The sequence below is a fragment of the Mustela putorius genome, unplaced genomic scaffold (genome assembly GCF_011764305.1).
Source record: "Mustela putorius furo isolate JIRA1106 unplaced genomic scaffold, ASM1176430v1.1 tig00000867_pilon_pilon_pilon, whole genome shotgun sequence".
Lineage (NCBI taxonomy): Eukaryota > Metazoa > Chordata > Mammalia > Carnivora > Mustelidae > Mustela > Mustela putorius.
In genome coordinates, this window is record NW_025421501.1 from 3060303 (window position 1) to 3086688 (window position 26386).

At 43.9% G+C, this 26386-nt stretch overlaps 1 protein-coding gene across 10 annotated transcripts in view; it reads right to left on the minus strand.

Moving 5' to 3' along the window:
* Positions 1-26386, minus strand: part of SPECC1 (sperm antigen with calponin homology and coiled-coil domains 1) — a 221990-nt gene that overhangs the window by 104455 nt on the left and 91149 nt on the right. For all 10 annotated transcript variants that reach the window (XR_006608242.1, XM_004779879.3, XM_045085435.1 and 7 more), the window contains one exon: positions 2802-4381. Coding sequence is in view for 9 of the 10 variants with exons in the window: in XM_004779879.3 (XP_004779936.1) it covers positions 2802-4381 (1580 nt within the window). In the remaining variant the exon portion in view is untranslated. The remainder of the gene's footprint in view (positions 1-2801; positions 4382-26386) is intronic.

The following is a 26386-nucleotide window of genomic DNA, read 5'->3' on the forward strand; positions in this document are numbered from 1 at the left end:
TTTGGTCTACTTGTGCTCTCTATCACTCCCTGTCAAATAAATAAATAAAATCTTAAGAAAAAAGATGGCACAAAATTACAGACCTAGGATCTCAAAATATGTAAAAGACACTCTGTGTGACATGGTGCCTCACACACTCTTACCTCAGAATACCAGTTAGAGCCTCTATCATCCTACTGACAAACGTCAGCAAGTAATAAAAAATACGTAATATATGATTATAAAATTAACAGCTTGATTTAAAACATATATGCTGTTCCTGGTACTCCACAGAGAATGCAAACCTTTTTTCTTTTTCTTCAAATAAGACTTAGTTTGTCCCAGAAAATTGTAAATTGAGTTGTCTTCATGTAGCTAAAGCTACAATAAAAGGCAAATTCGTACCTTTAAATGCTTTCATTATCAACCAAGAAATGACAGACTTAAACAGAGAATTTTACTCAAAATACTAAGGATGAATAATGAATGAAAGATGAAAAAAGATCAAAGTAGAAACAAATTAATCAAACAGATGAACAGTAGAATTGATAAACTAATCTAGCCCAGTCTTTGTATTCAAGGAATGTGGAGTGACATGCTCTATCCTTCTGAATAAGAAGATTATTAATATTTTAATTATGTTGATACAAGTCTGTATGCTTGCCCAAACGTGCATTCACTGGGAAAACATCTGAAAAGACATATAGCAAAATGCTAGCAGCATTTTTCTCCAATTGGTGCCGTTAAAGGTAACATTAATTTTCTTCTTCATGTGTTTCTGTAGTTTCTAAACCTTCTGTGATGAATATATAATTTCATGATCAGAAAAAGTGAAGCTACTGTCTTGAGATACTAGATGATATTTCTTGGTGACATGTACATTTAACGTAATGTCAATCAAAATGCAAAGAGACCGATGAAGGATGGAGGGGGTACTTTAAGAAGGTCACCCAGGAGATAGAGCTTTTTGCAACAGTGATGGTGGGAAACCGATTCCATAGACCCCAAAACTTAGTGTTAAGCTACAATTACCAATTTAAACTTTAATTAGGCAGCTGCCTAGTACCTTCTAATGGGACTGCTTCCATACTTCCAATAAGATTCTGTAAATTTGGAACACCAACAATGATTAAAACAAATCAACTCCTAACACCATCTACCACTCAGATCGCCACACGGCCCAATGCCAGGATCAAGTTGCAACAGACTAATCTGAAGGCAGATGAAGCCGTAGAGAAAAATCCCCTGTGAGCTCATGGCACAACTTGTCTCTTAAAACAGTGACAACCCTGTGCTAAGGTGGGAAGTGGCTTCAACCTCTCTCACCCGGGGAGCCCAAACATCACAGCCCCTGAGCCTGGAGGGAACAGGAAACAGGAAGCCACCTGTCCGTACCTTCCCGGCACCACTATGAGCCAGCAGAATATTGGAGTTACCGGCAATCTTCATCTTGTAACCAAGTTCCAGACTGGTTAAAGGATTATTTTTATTTTATTTTATTTTATTTTTCATTTTTTTTTAAAGGATTATTTTAAAAACTGAAATCGTGATCATTTAATTTCACTGTGGATTGAGGAAGATCTTTCCCAGTGAAGGCGGCGAGGAGAAAAGAGGCAATGAACTCAAATGTGAATGACCCAGTGACTTGATACCAAGCCCTGGAAGGGGTTTAGGGAAATGAGCACTCTCACGGACCTGCTGGTAGGAACACATCAGAATGGTATTTCTGAGGGGCAAACTGGCTGAATGTATCGAGTGTCTTTAAAATGGCCATATGCTGACACTGTAATCAGTGTTTAGGAATTTTTCCTAAGGAAATAATCAGATATTTTAAAAAGTCTTTACAATATCAAAAGATTGGAAAAGAATATAAATGTTCAACAAACAGGTGACCAGTAAATGACATATGAAATGTTTATAGAAGAGACTACTGTCTGGCCGTAAAATCATGTTTCAAAGAATAATGAGGAGAATATGCTCAGAAAATATTGAATTAAAAAAAAGAGTACGGACAAGATAAGCCTAAAATTTTTTTGAAGATTCACTTATTTATATTTGAGAGAGAGAAAGAGAGTGTGTATGAGCATGTATGCGTGCACTCGCATGAGTGTGAGCAGGGCTGGGGGCGTAGGGGGTGAGGGATGGAAGAAAAAGGAGAGAGGATCCCCAGCAGACTCTCTGCTGAACAGGGAGCTTTATGTGGGGCTTGGTCCCATGACCCTGAGACCGTGACCCGAGCTGAAACAAAACTCCCAACCTACTGAGTCACCCAGGTACCCCTAAAACTTTTTTTTTTAACTTATAGGACACACACATACATAAATCTGGGGGGGAAAAAAAAACACCACAAGCCCCACCAAATTAGTGTTATATTATTACTTGGCAGGAAAATTAGGGATGAGTTTAATTCTCTATTACCAGCAGCCCAAAGCATGCTAACTGATAGGCCTGGGTTAACTCTCTCTTATTCTGAGCCAGTAAGACTCAGCTTATTTGCTGCCTCTTCCAAGAAGCCCTCCTGCACTACCTTCCTTTGTCCCCAGTTATTCTAGGCGCTCCTCCATGGCACTGGACTCTGAGCTATCCTGTGATACTCTTTTTCCCTGCGTCATACTCACTCATTTGATTTACTCTATCCCTGCTACACTTGGAACTGGCCACAGTCAGAAATTGGAGTGTTTCATTTTTGTGCCCCCGATCTGTGCGGAACAGACCTTCAGGCTGGGCAGCGGATTCTCTGCGCTCTGTGAATCTGAAGTTCAAGGAGGGGAAGGACTAAGAAGAGTGAGCCAACACAGGGACAGAGGTACACCCCGCCTTACCTTGGCCAGCAGGCTCGAAACATGTTTGACTTCACTGTGGGCCTTCACTAACTCTTGCTTGAGCTCGGTGCAAGACAGCTCCAGCTGTTCCTTCTCGGCGCGAGCAACCCTCAACATCTCTTGAACCTCACAGCCCTCGGCCGTGTGCCCCACGGGGCTGGTCTCCGTAGCCTTCTGCTTCTCATTCTCCAAATGAGCCTTCAGCGACCCGTGTTCCACCCGCAGCCCTTCGAGCGTGGCTCTGCACTCCTCCAGACTCTGAGCCATTGCGCCATTATTCCGCCGTTCCAGGTCCAGACACCCATTCAGTTTTTCGTTTTCTTCCTTCAGGTGTTTAATCATGTCTAAAGCGCCTTGGTTTTCCTCCTCGACCTTCCGCAAGCTGCAGGTCAGCTGCTGCTGGATGTTGAGCAGCTTTTCTCTTTCGAAGCGGCCCTGGTCCAGGATTTCCGCACACTTCTGCTCCAGCTCGAGGATCTTTCCCTCCTGCGCCGCGGGCTCCTCATTCTTCACCCGCTCCTGCAAAAGGTTCAGGAGTTTCTCGTTTTCCTGACTCAGCTGCTCAGCTCTCTCCCGGTGCTGGTGGAAGGACGTTTCTAAGAGCGCCTTCTCGTCCACGAGCTTCTCGTTTTCGGCGGTCAGCTCCTGTACCATCTGCTGCTGGTCAGACAGTTCCTGCAAAGTGGCCTGGAGCTCTTCAGCCGTGCTGTGATGCTTCTCCTCAATCTTCTGGATCTTTTCCGTGAGGGAGGCCAGGGACAGCTCGCTTGCGTTGTTAGGGGAACTGCCGCTGGTCGAACACCTGGAGCCCTTAAAGGGGTTGCTGGTGGAGGACAGGGGCTGGGAGGGGGTGTCTGCTGCAATGTGCTCGAAATCGGAGGCATCGGGGGACAGAGAAGCTTTGGTAACGTCGCTGCTCGAAGAGCCTGATGTCCGTAATGCATTTCCGTGTCTGTTGTTCGTGAACTCCTCGATGTCCCTGGACAACTGATGCCCCGTCGGGCTGCCGAAGCTTGACTCCTGAGTTAGGGACGTCGGGCAGCTACTGTCCCCAGTGTGACTCACGCCCCCCTCTGAATTTGGGGAATGCTCCAGGTAAGTCAGTTTCTCCCTCAGGGCCCGGTTCTCCTCCTCAAGCTCTGCAAGTTCTTTCTGGAAACTCTTGTTTTTCTCCTCTAGAGTGCGTATCAGGGGTTCTGAGTCACCCAGCAAGGAGGAGGTTCTGTCTGGGCTGGCGTCTGAAGTCTCAGCTCCTTCGGCACCTGGAGTCCTTTTTTCCTTGCATTTCTTCAGTTCGCTTCGAAGCCTGTTAATTTCACTGTCTTTCGCTTTGGCTTCGGCGAGAAGTTCCCGAACCTGGGACTCGAGCACAGCCTTCTCCCCGCCTTCAGGCTCTTGCTTGGGTCTCGTGGAAGTGGTCCTCAGGTGCTTAGTAGGGGTGGGCGTGCTGGAAGAAGTGGGACTAGACACCGGCTTCCTGGGGTTGGAGGGACCGCGTGGCACGGTTCTCTCTCTCGAGACAGTTGCTGAAAGTTCTCGAGGAGCTGGAATGCCTGTCCGTTTGGTTGTTGGCACGGCCCCTAAGGACAGAAGGAGTAGAAACCAATGAAGCAAGGCAAGTACTTTTATACTTGAAACCCAAGTGACTTCAAGTCCCGTGGGATATTGAAGAGGTTAGCTATTGCCCTTTACTCATGCCCCCCACACCCCGGCTCTGGATAAGTATTTGGGTCTGGCTATGTTTCTGTGCCTCCTCCCACAGCCCTATACTTTGGGGGAAGCTGGACTCCAAGCCTGAGCTCCTTCTCATAACTACATCCCAGCACGGTTGCTGGTTCAAGGCAGGGTTTCTGGGTGAAATAGCAGGAGAGGGTTGAGTCATATAAAGTCTGGGAATGGCTGCCACCTCTTGTCACCACAAGAGGAAGAGAACGCAGAGTACACAAAGAAGGAAACCGAATTCTTAGTAGCACCGTGGAGTTACCCAATCTGTCAACCCTGGAGCTTAGCCTAGAGCCGGCTGTTCCAATGACACAAACCAATAAATACCCTTCATTCATGGCACCGTTAATTGGGTTTTCTGTAACTTGCAGCTTAATGCGTTTGAACCGTAACCTTGGCAACTGAACAGCTTCCCGACAAAATGCAAGTTCATCTTGAATTAAAAAAAATTTTTTTTTTAAATTCACCAACATCTTGTGAATGAGCACAAATTGGACTGAGATATCACAACACACAAACGATACCACGTTAAGACTAATCTAACCCAGTGACACGCTGCTTTAATCACTGGTGGCAAGGGTGTGCTTATTTGTATCCAGAGAAACAAGAGTACACGGAGCGGGGCCACCTTGCATGCCTCTGTGGTATAGTTTTCAATTTTCAAGGGATTTACATAGTGCGGAAGTGATACAGATCTTTAATGGGAAATGTAAGGTACAAAACTGTTTTCTATATTGGTCCAAACTACATTACAATATTAAAATAAATTGTTTTTTTTTTTTAAAGATTTTATTTATTTATTTGACAGAGAGAAATCACAAGTAGATGGAGAGGCAGGCAGAGAGAGAGAGGGAAGCAGGCTCTCCGCCGAGCAGAGAGCCTGATGCGGGACCCGATCCCAGGACTCTGAGATCATGACCTGAGCCGAAGGCAGCGGCTTAAACCACTGAGCCACCCAAGTGCCACAGACATCAATCTCTTATATGCCTCAGAAATGAAACCCACCTCAGAGGTTAGGGTGTAAATGAACATTTTGGACCTATTTTTACAAACTGGAAGACCCCTGATGAATGGAGGCTGACTGCTGTGACTTACCTAACTAACTCTACACGTTGGGTTGAAGATCTCCAGTAACAAAGGACCCTAGAAGGAGTCACCAATTCCCAGGGCTCCAAAAAGGAGGAAGTGGCGGGGGTATGCCCACAAAGACTGGCAGCAGCCACAGTCCACAAGCATGGAGCAGAGCCCAGGGTGGCACAGGAGCCCTAAGCCTGTGGTCAGGACGCGACTAAGGAGCACCTGTGGATCTGAGCATCCTGAAACGGGAGGTGATGATGTGAAGGCCAATGCCATTCGCTGCTGCGTCTAACAGTCAAGTGCCCTTGAAAACTCTGAAATAAAGGCTAAGCTGGGGGCACCTGGGTGGCTCAGTTGGGTGGGCAGTGGACTTGATTCTGGCTGGGGTCATAATCTCGGGTCCTGTGACCCAGCCCTGCATGTTCTCAGGCTCTGCACTCAGCAGGGAGTCTGCTTCTCCCTCTGCCCCTCCCCCTGCTCCTGCTCTCTTTTAAATGCTCTCTCCTTTTAAAAGAAGATTTTACTTATTTATTTAACAGAGAGAGAGCACAAGCAGGGGGATGGGAGAGGAAGAAACAGGCTCCCCAATGAGCAGGGAGACCTATGCAGCTTAATCCCAGGACCCCGGGATCATGACCTGAGCTGAAGGCAGACGTTTACTGACTGAGCCACCCAGGCACCCCATTAAATAAAATCTTTAAAAATAAAAAAGAAGGTAAGCTATCATACTAATATACAGAAAAACTATGGTTTTTACAGTAACTTTTCAAACTAAGTTACTGGAGAGCTAAGACTACTATGATACACACTTAGTACTTTTGGCTGTCTGACTTGCATCCTACTTAATGGAGAAAACACTCGGGGAACAAAAGATTTATTTAATTATTCTTGTAAAATGAAGATTGCAGTCACTCAGCAATAAAATGTTTTAGTAACACTGGATTAGGTAATCCTGATGATGCCAAGGGCCCCTAAGGAAAACAGAAGATGGGAGTCCAGTTTTGGCCAAACTGTTGTCAGAACAGGCAGCCGGGGGGATCCGAACTGGTCATCACAGAGCCACTGGCCCTTCCGTACACAGACACTGAAACTAAGGCTTCTTTTCGACCATTCGTCGGATGGGCAGGCCTCAAACTGAACAACAGATCAGCTCTATCATCATTTCCAGCCCCAGGGGACTCCACCCTCTGCTGCCAAATCTTAGTTCATTCTCCACATAGGTGTTACTACTTGCACCTTACCTACACCCCGAGGAATTTGTTAATGTCAAAATACATTTGTGAAAGACATCCAGCTGTGTGTTATGAAATACACAATCCAGTCGTATTTGTTACTACAACTGTTCTTTTTCTGTAATCCCTTCTGACACCTTATCAGCACCGAAGGAAGTCACTAGTGTGACTGTTCTCCTAAGTTGCTTTTTTTTTTTTTTAAAGGTTCTTCCCAGCTTTGTACACATCATTTCCAAAACTGTAATTACCATAGGTTAAGTGTAGAGGGTGGCGAAAATTCACTGTGGGACAAGACTAAGGTTGGTGCATGGCGGCTCACCACCCCATGCAGCGCAGGTGTCCAGGCGTCCTCGTCCTGGACACAGCGGGCGAGTCCTATTGCTCAGAATGCAGTCAGTCAGAGGATCTACAACTCTGTCCACCTCAAGTACTGTGAGTAAAAACGTCTCACTGCCAGGGCGCCTGGGGGGCTCAGTTGGGCAATTGCTTTCCACTCAGGTCATGATCCCAGAGATCCAGATTCGAGTCCCGCATGAGGCTCCCAGCTCAGCAGGGAGTTTGCTTCTCCCTCTGACCCTCCTCCACTCTTTCTTTCCCACTCTCTCTCTCAAATAAATAAAATAATAATTTTAAAAAGCCTCATTGCTAAGCATTACGTCCTAGAAGCCTGAAAAGGGGCACAGCTCCTGACACATACACCGTGGCAAGGGGGGCAGAGAGGTGGCCGGAAGCCTGGGGCTGATGGAACAGGGACCGCTTGGCTGGCACTCTTACTTCTTGGGTCTTTTCCCCATCCTCACACAAGACCATCACTTATTCCTACTGAGGCTGGCTGTCAAACTACATGAATTTAAAATGAAAGCAAGCTCCACCTCATAATTGGGAAGACTAATATGATTTTTTTAAAAGATTTCATTTATTTATTTGACAGAGACAGCAAGAAAGGGAACACAAGCAGGGGGAGTGGGAGAGGGAGAAGCAGGCTCTCCATAGAGCAGGGAGCCCAAATGCGGGGCTCGATCCCAGGATGCTGGGAGTTGAAGGCAGATACTTAATGACTGAGCCACCCAGGTGCCCCTTATATGTTACAATCTAAAATGCCAAATGAAGGGCACCTGGATGGCTCAGTCAGTTAAGCATCCACCTTTGGCTAAGGTCATGATCTCAGGGTCCTGGGAACGAGTCCGGCATGGGGCTCCCTGCTCAATAGGGAGCTTTCTTCCTCTCCCTTTGCCCCTCTCCCTGCTTGTGCTCTCTTGATCACTCTCTCTGAAATTAAAAAAAAAAAAAAAATCTTGGGGTGCCTGGGTGGCTCAGTGGTTTAAAGCCTCTGCTTTCGGCTCAGGTCATGATCCCAGAGTCCTGGGATCGAGTCCCGCATCGGGCTCTCTCCTTGGTGGGGAGCCTGCTTCACTTCCTCTCTCTCGGCCTGCCTCTGCCTACTTGTGATCTCTCTCTGTCAAATAAATAAAATCTTTGAAAAAAAAACACTTAAAAAAATAAAAAAAAATAAATCTTTAAAAGAAAAATATATTTAAATGTCCTCCCCCCTTTCTTTTTTGGTAACCACCCAAAACCTAAAACCCTAAAACCTGCTGTTTCTGGAAATGTTTCCATATTTTTGCTTTGTTTTTCCTTTTGGTATGGATCCAGTCGAAGTCCTTAAGAATGCTTCATCTAAATGTCTGAACTGTGCTCACAGGTCCTCCATTCCAGTCTCTCCCAGCTTGGAGATCTAATGGACTAATATGACTTAAACATCTTGCTTGCTATTCTGTTCCAGAATCTGTAAGCATCCCCCCCCCACCTCACCCGCCGGATCATCAATGTCAAACTTCTTCCCTGGGCTTTCAGGATCAGGCATAATAGTGTCCAAATCAACATATCCAACCTTTTCATTTTAGGGTCCCCCCCCAACATATCTATTTAACCCATTAAATGTTCCCAATATATCTATGGCTTTTTGAAATAGTATTTCCTTTCCACTTGATCCTTCTGATAGGCATTTAAACATACTTAACTCTCCTCAATTATTTAAAAAAAAAAAAAAATCTGGGGCACCTGACTGGCTTAGTCAGTAGAGCATGTGACTCTTGATCTTGTGGTTATGAGTTCAAGCCCCACGTTGAGTGTAGAAATTGCTTAAAAATAAAAGCTTTAAAAAAAAAGAAATCTGGAGTCCACATCATCCTCCAGCTAATATCTAATCTTGTTTACTGGTTGTCTTCCGTTCTTCCCCTGTCATTTGCTCCTCTACCCATTGCCATTACTCAACCAAAACCCTATCTGCTGAGGCCATCGGCGACCTCCACATGGGCCAACACAACAGACATCATCAGTCCTCTCAGCAGAGCTGGCACTACTCCCTCCTTTCTGAAGCACACCTCTGATGTCCCACTCTCCAGGTTTCTCTCTTAACCCAGCAGCAGTCCTCTGTCTCTTCCTTTGCTGGCTCCTCCTCCTCTCTCTGCTTCTATTTGTCAGAAGCTTCCGACTTATGTCCTGAGCCTTTTTTCTTCTTTTATTACAAATTATTTTCCTGGTGATACTACTCCATCTCATGATCTTAAAATACCACCTATATACTGATGACTCCCTAATTGGGTTCTTATATGAACCACTCATCTGAGCAACAGATCTGAATATCAAACTACCTATTCGATCAGCATAAGTGAATTATAACAAAAGTACCTCTAGTTTGGATTAAAGGCATAAGGGTAGATAAAGAAAGAGTGAACAGAATGTGCGAAAGGCTTGGAGTACAGAGAGCACTGACAAGGAGGGGGCTGATAAGGAAGAAGGCTCATTTATAGAGGGAGCTCAAGGATGGCCTCACTGACAGAGCTGGAGTTTCAAGGGGATCTACACCCATTAAAACAAGGCCAGAATGCTTGGAAGAAGATGGCACAAGAAAAAGCTCTCAAAAATTTTAAATACTTTCTTTTTTTAATTAAAAAATTCAATAGAAAGGATGGAATGCAAAATCAAGGAACTGTCCCAGTATGTGGGAAAAAAATGATAACAAGATGGAAATAGAAAAGATTAAACACTCAGGGCCTGGGCGCCTGGGTGGCTCAGTGGGTTAAGCCGCTGCTCAGGTCATGATCTCAGGGTCCTGGGATGGAGTCCCACATCGGGCTCTCTGCTCAGCAGGGAGCCTGCTTCCTCCTCTCTCTCTCTCTGCCTCTCTGCCTACTTGTGATCTCTCTCTGATCTGAAAAAAATAAATAAAATCTTAAAAAAAAAAAAAAAACACTTAGGGCCAATCCAAAAGATCACACAGTCAAATAACAGAAGATCCAGAAATAGGAGCGCATGGGTGGCTCAGTCAGTTAAGCATCTGACTCTTGATTTTGGCTCAGGTCATGATCTCATCAGGATTGTGAGACTGAGCCCCGAGTCCACTGAGCTCAGCTCAGAGACTGCCTGAAATTCTCTCTCTGTCCCTCCCTATGTGTGCACACATGCTCTATAAATAAATAAATAAATAAATAAAATCTTAAAAAAAAAAAAAGAGAGAGAGAGACCCAGAAATCAGAAATATAGACCTGTGGAAACAGAGTGGAAGAAATTCCCAAAGGACTGATGTGAAAGAACTCCCCAAGGACGAAGAATATTGAGTCTCCAGAACTTGTGTCACACAAAGTAAATGAAAAAGACCCACATGATGGTACAATACACTGTCTATAAATTTTCAGAACAACAAGAACACCTACAAGTCTGGGGAAGGGGTGTGAGCTTGAGACTGGCCATATTGTAGCAATACTGAACTCTTGGAGGCAAAAAGCAAATGCCTTCAAAGTTCTGAGGGAACTCAGAAACTAAACTCAGAAACTGTAACAGTTTCTAAGTAAGTCATTTGAAAACAAAGGAGTAAACCAGAGAGACAGAGAGAGAAGGTGAATTATCCAGGGAGAGCAGAGGTTCTAAGAGAGCAGACCAGTCAAGGCGAGTCTCAAGATGGTATCCACCGACCAAGTCGGGAGAATAAATCTAAGCTGGGTCAAGAGGATAAAGTGCAACTGAGGGAAAGAACATCTAACTGATGAAGAATATGAAAAAGAACGAGGATATAATAAAAAACAGTGAGAAAACCAGAAACTTCATAAAAACAAGTTGCATAAATTGTAACAGATGACTTTACTCTGCAGGGAATATATATATAGTCACAATTACATCAGTACTATTTCAATTGATCTATACACAATCTGCAAGATGATTTTATAGAACATTGGAACATTATCCCAGCTAGCAAAAAAGTTAAAGTAGAGGGCACCTGGTGGGTTCAGCTGGTACAGCATGTGACTCTTGCTCTTAGGGTTGTGAGTTCGAGCCCCACACTGGATGTAGAGATTACTTAAAAAAAAAAAAAAAAGATTAAAAAGCTTTAAGAAAAAGTGAAAGTACAAATGAAAGACATGGGAAGATAGACCACAGGTGGAAAAAGCTGGTAGAAATGGTAGTGACAATAATATCCAACCTCATCCTGCAAATGGGGAGTTTCAAAGATACTATATACAACTGACAAAGCAAGAAATAAACATGGAAAATGCTACTGAAATAAAGGATGTAGGCAAGAAAGGAACTTAAAGAAGTCACATTAAGACTGGGAGGAGGTGGGACACCTGGGTGGCTCAGTTGGTTAAGCAGCTGCCTTCGGCTCAGGTCATAATCCCAGGGTCCTGGGATCGATTCCCGCATCGGGATCCTTGCTCTGCAGGGAGCCTGCTTCTCCCTCTGCCTCTGCCTGCCTCTCTGTCTGCCTGTGCTCACTTGCTTTCTCTCCCTCTGTCTCTGACAAATAAATAAAATCTTAAAAAAAAAAAAAAAGACTGCGAGGAGGTGAAGTTATGAGTTAAATCCTCATCTGTTAGAGGAGGAGTCAACCAAATGTCTATATCTGAAAAACCAGGGGCACCTCATTGGCTCAGCTGGTTGAGTGACTGCCTTTGGCTCAGGTCATGATCCTGGAGTTCCAGGATCGAGCCCCACATTGGGCTCCCTGCTCAGCAGGGTGTCTGCTTCTCCCTCTGCCCTTCCCCCTCTCATGCTCTCATACTCTCTCAAACAAATAAGATCTTAAAAACAAAAAAAATGAAAAGCCAAAAACTAGCTATGTTAGGAGAATGAGAAGACAAGTCACAGGCTGAGAGAAAATACTTGCAAAATATATATCTGATGAAGGGCTGTTACCCAAAATAGACAAAGAACTCAAGAATAAGAAAACAAACAACTCGAATTAAAAATGGGTAAAAGAGGGGCTCCTGGGTGGCTCAGTGGCTTAAGCCTCTGCCTTTGGCTCAGGTCATGATCCCAGGGTCCTGGGATCGAGCCCCACATCAGGCTCTCTGCTCAGCAAAGAGCCTGCTTCCTCCTCTTTCCCTGCCTGCCTCTCTGACAACTTGTAATCTCTGTCTATCAAATAAAAATTTCTTTTAAATGGGCAAAATACCTGAACAGACACCTCACCAAAGAAGACAAACAGATGGCAAATAAGCATATGAAAAGACATTCCACACCACCTGTCATTAGGGAAGAACAATTTAAAACAATGATGAGAGACCACAACACACCCATGAGAATGGCTAAAATCCAAAACAACAATCCCTCCTGCCGAGAAGGAAGTGGAGCAATATGAACACTCCTTCATTGCTGGTGGGAATGCAGAATGGTATGGCCACTGAGGAAGATGGTTTGGCAGTTCCTTACAAAACTAAACATACTCTTTGCCATGATTCAGCAATCGCATACCCTGGTATTTACCCAAATGGGTTGAAAAATCACGTCTACGCACAAACCAGCACACAGCTGTTTACAGCAGTGCTATTCATAATCGCCAAAACGTGGAAGCCACCAAGATGTCCTTCAGGAGGTGAATGGAGAAACCGTGATACATCCAGGCAATGGAATATTATTCAGTGCAAAAAAGAAATGCGCTACGAAGCTACAAAAAGAGGGAGGAACCTTAAACACAGACTAAGAAAAAGCAGCCAATCTGAAAAGGCTCCGTACTGTATGATTTCAACTATCTGATACTCTGGAAAAGGCAAAATTATGAAGACAGCAGAAAGATCAGTGGTTGCCATGGGGTCGGGGGAAGGGAGAACGAACAGGGGTGCACAGAGGACTCTTAGGGCCATGAGTCTATTCTGTATGGTATTATCATACTGGATACATTTGCCCAGACCCACAGAATGTAAACCACGGACTCTGGGTGACTGTGACTCTGCAACATAAGTGCATCAGCTCTAACAATTGTACCACTGCAGTGAGGGACACTGATGGCGAGGGAGGCTGTGCACACTTGTGTTGGGAGGGCGGGGGTTGTATGGGCATTCTGTGCTCGCCCAATTTTGCTGTGCCCAAACCTGCTCTAAAAGTCTATTTAAAAAAAAAAAAATGCAGCATACACAAGTATAAGCGGTTAACTTTGAGAAGTGGGAAGGTGTAGGGCAACAGCAGTTTTGCTTTTCACGAGAAGAGTCCCTGTACCATTCCATTTTCTAACCTGTGCATGCACTACCTTGGATGGTAAGCATGGAGAAAAAGAAATGGGAATGTTTGCAAATACGGTGCGGAAGTAGGTAATCAGCAGTCCGTTGGTTTTACGGGCAGCACTGCTCCTTTGGACTTAGAACAAGGGAGATAACGGCAAAAAGTCTAAGGCCACACAGCCAGAAGGAACTTAGGCTTTGCTATCAAATCGCGGGCCCCACCTCGCTGGTGGCTGCAATGTCATTTTTTCTGAGCTAGACCAACCCTGTGGGGAGTTTCAGTGGAATATCTTCTAGAGATTCATATATTTCGTATTAAACCTCACAGAAACTCCTCTGCAAACCAAACAGCGGGGAAAAAGCACAAAAGAATCCTACAGAGGCTAATGAACCATGTTACTTGCTTATTTTGCTGCCTTCGAGAAAAGCAAAGGTCAGGGTCGCCATTTAGAGATGGTTTTTGAAACACCATAAAAGTTTTCTGTCTTGTCTTCATTTTGCACCCCCCCCCCTTTTTTTTTCTTTTTTTCTCAGAATGCCAAATAATTTTACTCGCACTCCACTTGCTCAGTGGCTTGGGTGAGAGTTTAAAACACTTGTAAATTTGTGTCCTTCTCTTTCCCACAGAGCCACACTGTTCCACGGCCACCATGAACAGTGCTCCAGACGGGAGAGGGTCTCTGAACAAAAGCCCCCTAACACTCTGTGGGGGCTCCCGCCCGGGGAGGATACAGTGACCACTCTGTGCTGAGCTCAAGGCAAGATAAGGCAGGAGACAAAGCGGCAGTGTTAACGAGGAGAGATGACAGCACGGGCTGAACGGCTCCTTGTGGGCGGCCCACACGGCCGGGTGCTGGCATCTCCAGGAGAAGCCAAAATGCAAAACAGTTCTGGAAGGGCAGCTCCCAACATGCCATTTGAAAAGCACAGAGCAGGCGGAGACGTCTCCTGTCCGCTGACAATGAAGTGGCCGGGGCAACGGCTGGTCTCCCAATTCACTCTGTGTGCTAGGTTAGCTCCTGGCCCACTGTGTGCGCCAAAGGAAATCTTCACGACACCGTTGTACAGGAGATGCCCCCCGGGGTCCCTAGGCAGCAAACACAGAGGAGAAGGAGGAGCTGAGAGTGGTGGGACTTGGGTGAATTAGAAGATCTGCCTCTCCATGTGCAGCCTTCCTCTCCGTAGAGAGGAGAAAAGATCCACTTCCCAAGTTGTGAGTGTTTCTGGGCAGGAGGGAGGTATGTAGAGACCAAGGCGGGGCTGGAACTCATGACCCTGAGATCAAGACCTGAGCTGAGCTCAAGAGTTGGACGCTTGACCGAAAGAGCTGCCCAGGTGCTCCTATGAGTCTTGATGTAACCAAGAATGACCCTCTCTGGATCACAGTTTAGCTCTGACTCCCTAAAATTACAACTTGGCTGAGTAGTAGCCCCATGTCATTGCAATCAACAAGAAACTTCCAAATGCCACCATTAAAAGATACCGAATTCACCTGAATTTGCAATGACAGAAATCAGAGAGTTAGGTGGACAGGGCACGCCGAAATAGGTTTATCTGGATTATCATCACTTTTTTCTGTACTTTTTCTTAAACCATGCATAGGTCAAAACATAGAACTTTAAGGAATTGACCACATTCTTCACACTGGGAGTTCACAAGGTGGGAAATGATATTACCACTTAACGTGTGTAGTGCTTTGGTTTTCAAAGCATCTTCATACATATTAATTTGAAGCTCCCAAAAATCACTTGGCAAAGTATTGTTATCTTCATTTTATGCATAAGGAAACAGAGTCTAGAGGCTTCACAACTTGCCCATGGGTCTCACAATAAGTATGTCTTCCCATACCTAATGAAACACAAAATGTGTTATTTCAGAACTGGAAGAAACAGAGAAATCATGTAACCTAATCTTTCATACCAAGTAGTAGTGACAGCGTCTGATCTCGGCTGCTATTTCCCAGTCTCATGTGCCAGTCACCGACGAAGATTTTCGGGGAAAGAGAAGCCGGCATTAGACAGCCCTTCCACCATGGGAAGCGCAAAGATCTGGACAATCCTTTATATGTGGCTGAATTCGATCTTTGTGAATATGGCACATGTTGGTTCCAGTTCTGGGACAATCTGGAACCACGAAGAACAAAACGACTGCTTCTTCCACATGACATCTGAATATGTGACAGCAGCTTTGTTTCTCCTCAGTTTTCTACTCTGTAAGCAGAGCATTCCTAGTCCTTCCTGCCAAGCCTCAGGGGAGCCGGGGGTCACTCATCGGGTGGACTGCCCCGGGAGTCTCTGATTTAGCAATGTCCCTCTGAAACGTTACCCAGAATCTCAAAAATGCTGCAGATGTGGTCACCATGAGCAAGGAATCTCCTGGTCACAAGAGAACCCCCAACTCAAGCTTGTAACAATCATAGGAAACGTTTTTGGCTCACGTAACTGGAATGCTGGGGGTAAGTCTGGCTTGGGGTCCAGCAATGAAGAATGTTCTTGTGGCTCATGGCTCTCCTTCCCCTGCCCCTGCGTTCCTCAACAGGCTGCCATCATCAGTGAGCTGCCTTGCCTCACGCCAGGGGGAGGTCTGGACGGTTCCAGGCCTCACATCTGCACGCTACCACACCCAGGGAAGAGGAAAAATGCTGCACTACCCCCACGCGGGATATTAGATGACAACTGAAAATTACATATACTGTTTAGCAAGTTACCATTGTTTCAGGACAAAGTTTCCCCATAACTTCATGGCTAGAAAGAACCATTTTATTTTGCAGTTCAGGATTTTGGAAAAGGCTTGGCCAGGCAGTTATAACTTAGGTCGATGCTGCCCAGTGATTGCCGTCCCCGTGCTGGCTGGGGGCTCAGTCACTTCAAGACTGGCTGGGCCGGACAGGCCAGCTGGTTCAGTCACATGGCGGAAAGGACAACCAGGGCCATCATATGGGAGTGGAACTGGACCACCGGAGTGTGTGTGGGGGAGAGTATTCCAGTAGGGTGGTCTTGGGGTGGCTGAGCCCATTACAGAATGGCTCGGGGCTCCAGGGCTATGTCTGCACACAAGGGTGGGGGTCACTGCAGGGCCTCTTACAAGCCAGGCTTGGCGGTCACATGGGGTCACTTCTGTCCTTTTCCAGTGGCTGAAGCAATCCTAGGCCTGCCCGGATTGAAGGCTCATATTCTTGACAGAGTCGGTGGCAAAGTCACCGTGTGGAAGAGCGCACGGGATGGGAGGCAGTTTCCATCTCTGGAAACTACAATTCAATTCATCACGCCCCCCTAGGCTGATGACACAGTTTTCTCTCATAAACCTGTTAACTGTGTGCCTCTGTTTCCCATGCTAGTGTTCTCATCGTTAAAATGTCAAGACAGGGAAGCCAAAGGTAATTCTGCTGACGATTTGCCGGTTCCAAAGAGACACTGAAGACAGGGTAAAGTTCATGCTGGTAAATACGAGATGCTCAGTGTTTGGACACTTTATGGGCCAAGCTGGTGCCACTTCTTCGGGACAGGGAGAAGAAGTAAAGGCATGTGGCTCAGTGGGTTAGGCGTCCAACTCTTGATTTTGGCTCAGGTCATGATCTTAGGGTCATGAGATCGAGCCCTGCATTGAGTGTGGAGCCTGCCTAAGAGTCTCTCTCCCTCCCAGTCTGCCCCACCTCCCACCCCTGATCTCCCCCTCCAAATAAATAAATAAACTGCTTCACCATGTTCTTCAAAATCAAGCTCTAAAAGCGATAAAAATATGTTTGGCGTTTTACCACCCAAAGCCTAAAGTGAACCTTCCCTTTTCCTTGACTTATGTCATAAATATTTGTAATTGAAAGAAAGAAAAATGGCCCTCCCCTACGTACAACCTACTCTGCAGCAGATACCTTACACGTATGAGCCCATTTAAACCCTTTGTAGCAGGTGCTGACTTTATGGGTATATTCGGTCGCAGGAAACCGAGGCAAAGGTGGGTGCAGATACCCTGCCCAAGGTTACGAGTCTTGAGCTGGGATTCAAACCCAGGAAACGTGGTCTCCAAAGTTCATACTCTTAGTCAACAAACTCGTCCCTCTGCAAGTAGAAATGATAACGCTCTTTCTAAAACTGATGTAATCAAGATCCCCCACTTTCCTGAGATGCGCACAGGAAGAGATACGGAAAGAATGTGTTCTTCTTTGTCGACACAGAGGGGCTTATCATCAGTCTTTCGTCTGGGATTGTAACACACACATATATGACAGAGAGCTGTAAACTTTTTTTTTGAGAGCTGTAAACTTGCCTTTGTGACTTCTACTTTAGCACTAGAATATACAGCATACTCCTCCTCGCATTGAATTGCTTATCGTACCATTGTCAATTGACCTATGCCACCACCATACCCGACAGTTTACAGGCGTACCTCATAGATTCAGGATTTTCTGCAATATTTCCCCCAGATTTTTACCTATGTGCAAGCAGAGGCTGCATATACCTCAGTATTGCTTCTCTTTTCCTTTCTCAATAATAGGACTTTTGCGAGGGGCACGTGGTTTCAGAATAAGGACATTCTCCAGCCTCTTCTGCAGCTGGGGGCGGCTGGGTGACAAAGTTCTGGCCCACTGGGTACAGTTGCTTCTGCAAGCTCTCCTTACCAGTCAGTGCTCACTCCTTTCCTCCACTCTGCTGCCTGATATGCACATGCCACACGTGGGACCCCGAGGTCAGGATCTCACCTGGTGGAGCCAGATGTCAGGAAGAATCAAGGCTCAGCACCTTCGAGCCCCAGGTTTCTCAGGTAAAGGTCTGGGTACGTGGTCTAGGCCACGTACCCAGACCTTTACCTGAGAAACGAACTCGGGTTTTCGTTAATAGAATACAAACTTCTTGACTAACTTGAGTAAGCTTTTATTGCTACAGAGAGTCAAATCCCTACTTCAATTTACGTATTATTCATATCTATTGAACATGTAATGTGTATAACCCATTATATGTAAAACATTATTAAAAATTTAATAAATTGGGTATTTCTTAAATATGTTACTATAATTACTTATAATACCTTACTGCCTTATAGGACATATATTAATTTATTAAACTTCAATTTATATGTACATATTTAAATCACATTATATAAAACATACGCATTTAGAAATATGGATCCCGTGCTCAAACCTCAAGAACATTTTTATCCACGTTCATCCCATGCGTGGTCTCAGTGCTGCCCTTGTTATTACGAAGGCCACTTTAAAGCCTTCTCTCCCAGGTTACCAGAGAGCCATCTAAGTAATCTGTTTTGAGATTTGGCGTTTTTTTGAATCCAAGAGTGCAATCATGAGATCACTGAAAATTTTTGTACCAAGTCTCAAATACATATTTACATGGTATTATGTCAATTTCTTAAAAAAAAAAAAAAAAAACTTCCTGTGAGTGTATATTGGTGACCTACAACAGAAGGCTTACTCTGTCATATAATATCTTTCAAAGCCTTGATTTAACGATACGGAACACTTGCAACTGTGAGATTATACTCCACAGAACATACAGCAAATTTGTTTTAAATATGCCTCCCTTTTTCTAAACCAGCTCTGTCAGACGGCCTCTGTAAGGCTCTAAAATGAAAACTGAGGTTATTTTAGACTGATTCCCCTAAATCTTACTTTGTTATTCAGAATCAAGTAATTAAGAACATGTCACTTGGTTAAAAATGACACTTTGTGAGTCCTGAATGTAAGGAGCTTCCTTTTTTCCCCCTAAGATGTAATTCTGGGAGAAATTAGTCTCATATCCAAGCATATTAATTTGAGATACATTAATAATTTTATAATATTAAGTCTGCCCCTTCTGGAATGGGGTATAGCTTCTCCATTATTTTAAGTCTTATTTTAAGAACCTCAAAGAGATTTAACACCTTTTACCTTATGCCCTATAACATTCTAGTTAAAATTATTCCTAGATATTTTACGTTACCTCTGAACTGGATTTTTTTTCTTTAATTTCTACCATTAGCTAGTTATTTCTAGTACAGGAAAAAAGCTATTATTTTTTCTATATTTATCTTATACACAGTCACTTACAAATTCCCTTATTCGTGGGTCTAACTTTTCTTTTCAATATTTAAGCCAAAGATGTTTTTGCCTTACTGCATTAATGCCAAAGCAATGTAAAATAATAATAATACTTCAAGTTTTACACTTTTTCCAGGACTAATTTTTGAATTTATATTTTGAGGGAAATGTACCGTTTCTATATATATTGTTATACACTGAATTCCTCATTTCCTTCATATCTGTAATAAGTGAGGATCCTCACTTTTTTTTTTTTTTAAAGATTTTATTTATTTATTTGACAGAGAGAGATCACGAGTAGGCAGAGAGGCAGGCAGAGAGAGAGAGAGGAGGAAGCAGGCTCCTGCTGAGCAGAGAGCCTGATGCGGGACTTGATCCCAGGACCCCGAGATCATGACCTGAGCCGAAGGCAGCGGCTTAACCCACTGAGCCACCCAGGCGCCCTCCTCACTTATTTTTAATATTTTTCCTCTTTTCTTTAATCAGAAATCACGTCCATTATTTGTCTTTTCAAAGAACTAGTGTTTGGTTTGACTTCTCTTCTTTACAGTTTTATGTCTTCATGCCTTTCAGCTTTTAACATGATTATTTCTCTTTTTTTTCTTTTGTTTTTCTCCTAGTTTCACAGGTTGACTATTTCATGCAGACATTTTCAGTCCTTTTTCTCTTATGGTAATAAAAGCATCCGTGATCATACATTTTGTGATTACAAAACCTCACTCCCTTTGTGTATTTCTAGATTATTCATAATTTGTTTTGACCTTCTCTTGGTGCCGAAATTATTTATTTAAACACCATGTCTCTGAATTCCAAAGTAGTTTTTTAAAAAATAATTATCTTTTTATCATTAATTTTGTTGGATTATGAAGACAGATTATTGCATTTAAAATCGGAATTCTGTGACAAAGTACATGACCAAGTCCTGCAAACAATCCTAGACCTAAAGAATGTATATTCCCTGTTCCATAAATGTGTCGAATCTTTTATTTATAACTTCTATATTTTTGCTTCTTTTGTTTGTTTCAGAGGTTGAAAACAGGCAGCCTGCAAGCTACAGATATGTTTTATTTGGCTGGCAAAGTCCTTTAAAATGTATGAATCTCAATGCCTTTAGGCAAGGCATGCATTCTCTAGTTCACTGTGCGATTCCCATCATCTCTGCTGTCTTACACCCAATAATTCACATATTCGTGCTGCCCACATGGTCCCCGTGGGCATCCGAGTTAGCAATCTAGCTTTCCTGGGCTGTCAAATTAGAAAAGCCACATAATTAACATCTTCTGGTACAGTATGGTTTAAAAAAAATGCATCTTTTATTTCCAGTTTTTGTTCTATATATTTTGTTGCTTAAAGATTAAAGATGGTCACATATATTTGGTTTTTATCGGTTTGTAATATCCCCCGTTTTCATGTTCAGCGTTCCTGTTCTTACTTTCTTCTCCGTGAGGCACTGATATATGTCTCCTATTTGTTCTTTAATCGGTGAATTTAGCTTAAGAATATTCATCGTGGGGCTTTTCTTTGGCTTTCTTGTTTCTGCTTCTTGTTTCTTATTTTGCTTCCTGTTCATTAACTCTTCTTTCATTCTCTTCTCCCCCCATCACTTTTGCTGATCTGATACTGCTTCATTTTATTCCTTTCTGACCAGCTTACCAGGCATTACCATCCTCAATCCCCCTTATTTGGGGAATACTATGCATTTCTTTTCTGTTTGTGGTTACTGGCCATTCTTAATAGTCCTAACCAAACCTTCATCACAAGTAAACCACCATGGCCCCCTTACTTCCTCACCAACAAAGGTGAGATTAATTTTAGAGTGATTTGATCTATGAAGGCCTTGAATGCCCCCACTGCAATTGTGGGTTTTGCTGAGCTACTCTAGAATTTTCAGTTCTGTGCCCTTGTCTAGATTTTCCCTTAAAGTATGATCCCCCCCCACAAGAATCCCGCTTTACAGTTACATTATGAATTTTCGGCTGCGTTGGCCTCCTCAATTTAAATCCCCAATGTCTCAGGCTGCACGATTCACCGCTCGTCACAGTGTCTTATATGCTTGATCTTCCTCTGGCTTAAGGTTTCTGCTGATCCAATTACCAGTATCTAATTGGTCATTTGAATAGTTGCTCACGTAGGGTATAATAAATCCTTCACGTCTAAAAATATCCTTTTTTACTCTGATTCATTAAGGGATATCTTGGCAGGAGAATTTGTAACTGGCATTCTTTCTGATGATCTAGCTTTCCCACCTTTTTTCCCTACTTTTTATTACTTTCGAAGGCAGGTCCTCCTCCCACTGAATTAGCTGAAAATAGCAGCTGTTTGCTTTCGCAGCACCCCCTTACAAGCTTAGGTGCCCCCTTGACCCTGCCAGAAGTTCCACCTGCTCCTGCTCCAGGTGGAACTTGACTCCGGAACCAGTCAAAGCAAGGACCAGGATGCTTACCCGGTCGCCAGCAGCTTCAGAGGCTGCTGCAAGACTGGAATCCCAGCTGGTAGGTCGGGTGAGGGCTGCACTGTCTTGGCCCACGCACAGAGCGGCAGCCTCCAGCCTCAGTCTATGCTTTGTGAGAGTTTCGGCACTGTTCCGGGCTGCTCTATCTCCAACGTCTCACTCTCCAGCCCTCGGACAATTCCACAGCAACTCAATATCCATTAAAACTGATTTTTCTTCCTACATCAACCCAGATCAGCTCCTGCGGCCCCGTGAGTAAGAACCCAGGCTGATATGGCTGCGCTTAGAAGATTCCAGATCCTTCTGGTCAACAGTCCCGACCGACTGTCCTAGCTGTCGGTGCGTGAGCACTTCAACGCCATCCTGATTCCCCTCAAAACTGACCCATCTTCTTGTCTAGAAGTTGGCAGGATTTTTATCTTTATTGCTGCAGCTTAGCCATTAAATTATGTCTTTTTCCAGACTCCTGTGAGTCCTTTAATCTGACGCCTAAAATCTCCTTCAGCTTAGGTTTTCTCCTTTTCTTTTTTACGTCTTCTCTATCCGTTCCTTTCCTCCCTTCCTACACTGGTCTCTCAAACATGCTACCAATTTCATGATACCAGTATCTTTGTGTCTGACAAGATATCCTTCCAAAAAAACTAATTCAGTTCTCAATAGGGGCTGTTATCCTTTGTGTTTGTTTCATCTGATCAAAGTGTCGAATCAGGAACAATAACTCTTTGAGTTACTACTTTTTTTCAGGTAGATGCTTTCTTCTGTCTCTTTGATTTAGCTCTGCTCATTCTCAATGTTCAGCCTGAGCGCTGTACCTCAAGTTATTAAATCCCCCTCCAAGGGGATCACACCTTTTCATCGCTAAAGCTGGGTTTGGCCTTCGGCATGGAGACGTGTCAGTGTTTCTCGGACAACGGCAAATCCCCACATGGAGGGCATGGAAGTTTTCATTCGCGAGCCCAGCAGTGCATGGACTGGTACACTGGGGCCTCCTTGGCCTGGCCGTGGGGAACGTTCCTGTCTGATCTCATGTTTCTGAGACTTCATGCAGGAGAAGCACTCCCTGCCGACTTCTAGCTCCTCAGATGCATAGAACCTGGGGCCCCTTCAAGGGCTGAATGTGGGAAGGGGAAGGGGAGCTGTTAACACCCGCACACTGTGGCTTTCACTGTACTGAAAATCATTTCTGTTGTAAGCAGTGGCCAAAAGACAGGACCAGGCCTGTACTACACTAGCCATATACCCAGACTCCTGACCTAAGGCACGCAAGAGATAGGCAGGACAGGAGATTGCGGACTCTGCTCTCTTCTCTCAGTACCCTTTCCACAGTCTACTTCTCAAGCTTCAAATAGCCATTCCAAGTGAGCAATTCCTAAATATTAATCTCTAGCTCTAAGATTTCCAACCATCTGTGTACTCTCTCCATCACGATGCCCTGGCATGAATGTAGTTCAGACTGTTTGCATCTGACAAATCTTTCCTAAATTCTCTTAAGTGCCAAGCCCAGTGATAGAGGTATAAATGTAGGAAAGTATGTGACAGCTATGTCGGGAGATGGCTGCGATACAGCAGGGAAAAGAGAGTAGAAAGAGAAAATGTGAAATCTGGGGAGCAAAGAAGGACACTGGCCCTGCCCATAGGGTCAGGGAAGGTGGCCAAGGAAGGGATCACAGCCACGCTGTGTCTTGAGGGTAGACCGGGAAGAGCAGCGAGGACAGGTCATTTTGACTGAACTAAGGGACTTGTGGACAAAGACAGTGGAGCAGACAGATGAAGCCACAAACCAACAGACAACATGTAATCAAACTAAAGAGCACACCAGTGTTGCTAAAATTAGGGAGGGCTAATCTCATTCTATAATCTTTAAAAGCGTCACCCTGAGAGAGAACAGTTTAGAGGATAAAACTTGGAAAAAACTCCAGAAAGATCGAGGGCAGGGCCACAGAGTAAAAGCAAAGGAGCACTGTAAAAAACCAATCTTATTGGGGCAGCTGGGTGGCTCAGTGGGTTAAGCCGCTGCCTTCGGCTCAGGTCATGATCTCAGGGTCCTGGAATCGAGTCCCGCATCGGGCCTCTGCTCGACAGGGAGCCTGCTTCCCTCTCTCTCTCTCTGCTTGCCTCTCTGTCTACTGTAATCTCCCTCTGTCAAATAAATAAATAAAATCTTAAAAAAAAAAAACCAAAACCGATCTTATTGCTTTCCACACCTCCTATGAGAACAAAAGCATCCTAGGGGAAGAAGGACGGATATTTAGTCGAAGGGAAAAATACAGACCATCTCTACTGACCAGCAATCATTTTGCCCTGCTACTAATCAACAGCAGCTTAACAGAAGGTAACAGAACCATTTAATGTTCCTTTGGGCTACAACTTAAAATTTCTAAGAGTGAATTCTTTAGGCTGCCTCTGTAATTCTCCTCCTGAGCCTCCTGGTCTCGGTGTCTCTGAGGGTCTCTCTCAGTGTGTCTGTATGTCTGTCTCTCTGGCTCACTCAGTGATTTTCCCAATCATCTGATCTTAATACATTGTCTTTAGTTCATTCTTCTTTTTTTTTTTAATTTTTATTTTTAAGACTTTATTTATTGGAGAGAGAGAGAGAGAGTGAGCACAAGCAGGGGGAATGGCAGAGGGAGAGGGAGAAGCGGATCCCAGGACGCTGAGATCATGACCTTAGACAAGGCAGACTCTTAACTGACTGAACCACCCAGGTGCCCTCATTCTTCTTTTACAGAGAGAAAGTTAAAAAAATTTTACTAGGGTTGGGTGAACACAGCAAGCAACTCTTTTTTTTTAAAGATTTTATTTATTTATTTGACAGAGAGAGATCACAAGTACACAGAGAGGCAGGCAGAGAGTAGGGGAAACAGGCTCCCCACTGAGCAGAGACCCCCAACGTGGGGCTCCATCCCAGGACTCTGAGATCATGACCTGAGCCAAAGGCAGATGCCCAACCCACTGAGCCACCCAGGCGCCCCACAGCAAGCAACTCTTGATCTCAGGGTTGTGAGTTCAAGCTCCATGTTGGGCATGGAGCCTACTTTAAAAAAAAACATTTATAAGAGAATATAAAAGATAATGAATGAAGACACCACATTCTGAGAAAGAAAGGCTCAGTACTAAAAACTGTGTGGATTTTCCCCTAAAGTAATGCAATTTCACCCAATTTCACATTAGATGTTTTCTAAAACCAGGTAAAGTGATCCAAATACTCATATAAAAAAATAAACAAGAGAAATTTACAATGAAGAGAACCTGATTTACCAGACACTAAAAGATTCCATGGTGACAAAAACTGAAATCATGTAATCAATGAAGTAGAATGCAGAGAACAGCAAATATATCCGAGAATATGTAAGTATCGAAACAGATGAAAGATAGTGAATTCAAATCAACGAGGAAAAGAAATCTCACTCAGTAAATGCTATTGGAATAACTGCCAAATGTTTTAAATACACCTTAAGTCATAGACCAAAGAACATTTAAATGGATTAAATACATAAAATATCAAAAAATGGAATGTGAAACCAAAAACATTTGACCTTTGGGTGGGAGAAATCTTTCTAAGCCTAGAAATAACATAAGAAATCCAATGGAAAAAATAAATCTGCATTATTACAGTTTTAGGTTTGTGTATTTCCAAAACAAACAAACAAACAAACAAAGCAAAACATAATAGTCAACATGCTACCAGAAAACCCTGCTGAAATGATCTGCAACGATATAACAGAAATGGGTCCACAGTGTTAACATATGACAGAATAACATATGACAGTGTTAACATATGACAGAGTAACTTAAAAACCCAACTGGAACACTGAGAAAAGTTAGAAATAGATAAATCCCAGGAAAAAATGACCAATATATACACAAAATTCAGTAGACATGCAAATTAAAACAATGAAGTCCTTTTTTTGCCTAATAAGTTAGGGAGAATTACTAAGAGTCCTAATAATGCTGGTGAGGCTGTCATGAGACCAACACTTTCCTCACAGCTGTACATATTTTATAACACTTGTAGAAAGAACACAGAAGTATGTATCACAAAGTTTATAAACGATCTTATATTCTGGCCAAGTAAACATCTACTTACGAATTTAGTCTAAAGATAGAGTCAGAAACTTAAACATAGATTAATTATAGGAATTATTTAAGATAGAGACTGCTATTTCCTCTGCCTAAATGCCCTCCTCCACCCTCTAACAAAGGCTCCTTCAACTTTTAAGACTGGGTTCAAATCTCCCTCTTCCGTGAAACCTTTCCCAATGTCCCCAGGAAGAAATACTGCTTCCTGGTCTCTGAGTTCCACACCTCTCTGCTTAGGGCACCACAGTGAGGTGAGTTGTGCCATATAATAAAGTTTTATTATATAGCTTCCCCTGTGGTGGACTGACTGAGGTCACCAACGATGCCCACATCCTAATCCCCGGAACTTGTGAATACTTTACATGGCAAGGGGACTTTGAGCATATGATTATGTTAAGGCTCTTGACTTGAGGAGATTCTCTTGGATTATCTGGTGGGCTCACTGTAATCGCAAGGTTGTTGTTGTTGTTTTTTCTTTTTTTAGAGGGAGGCAGGCAGGT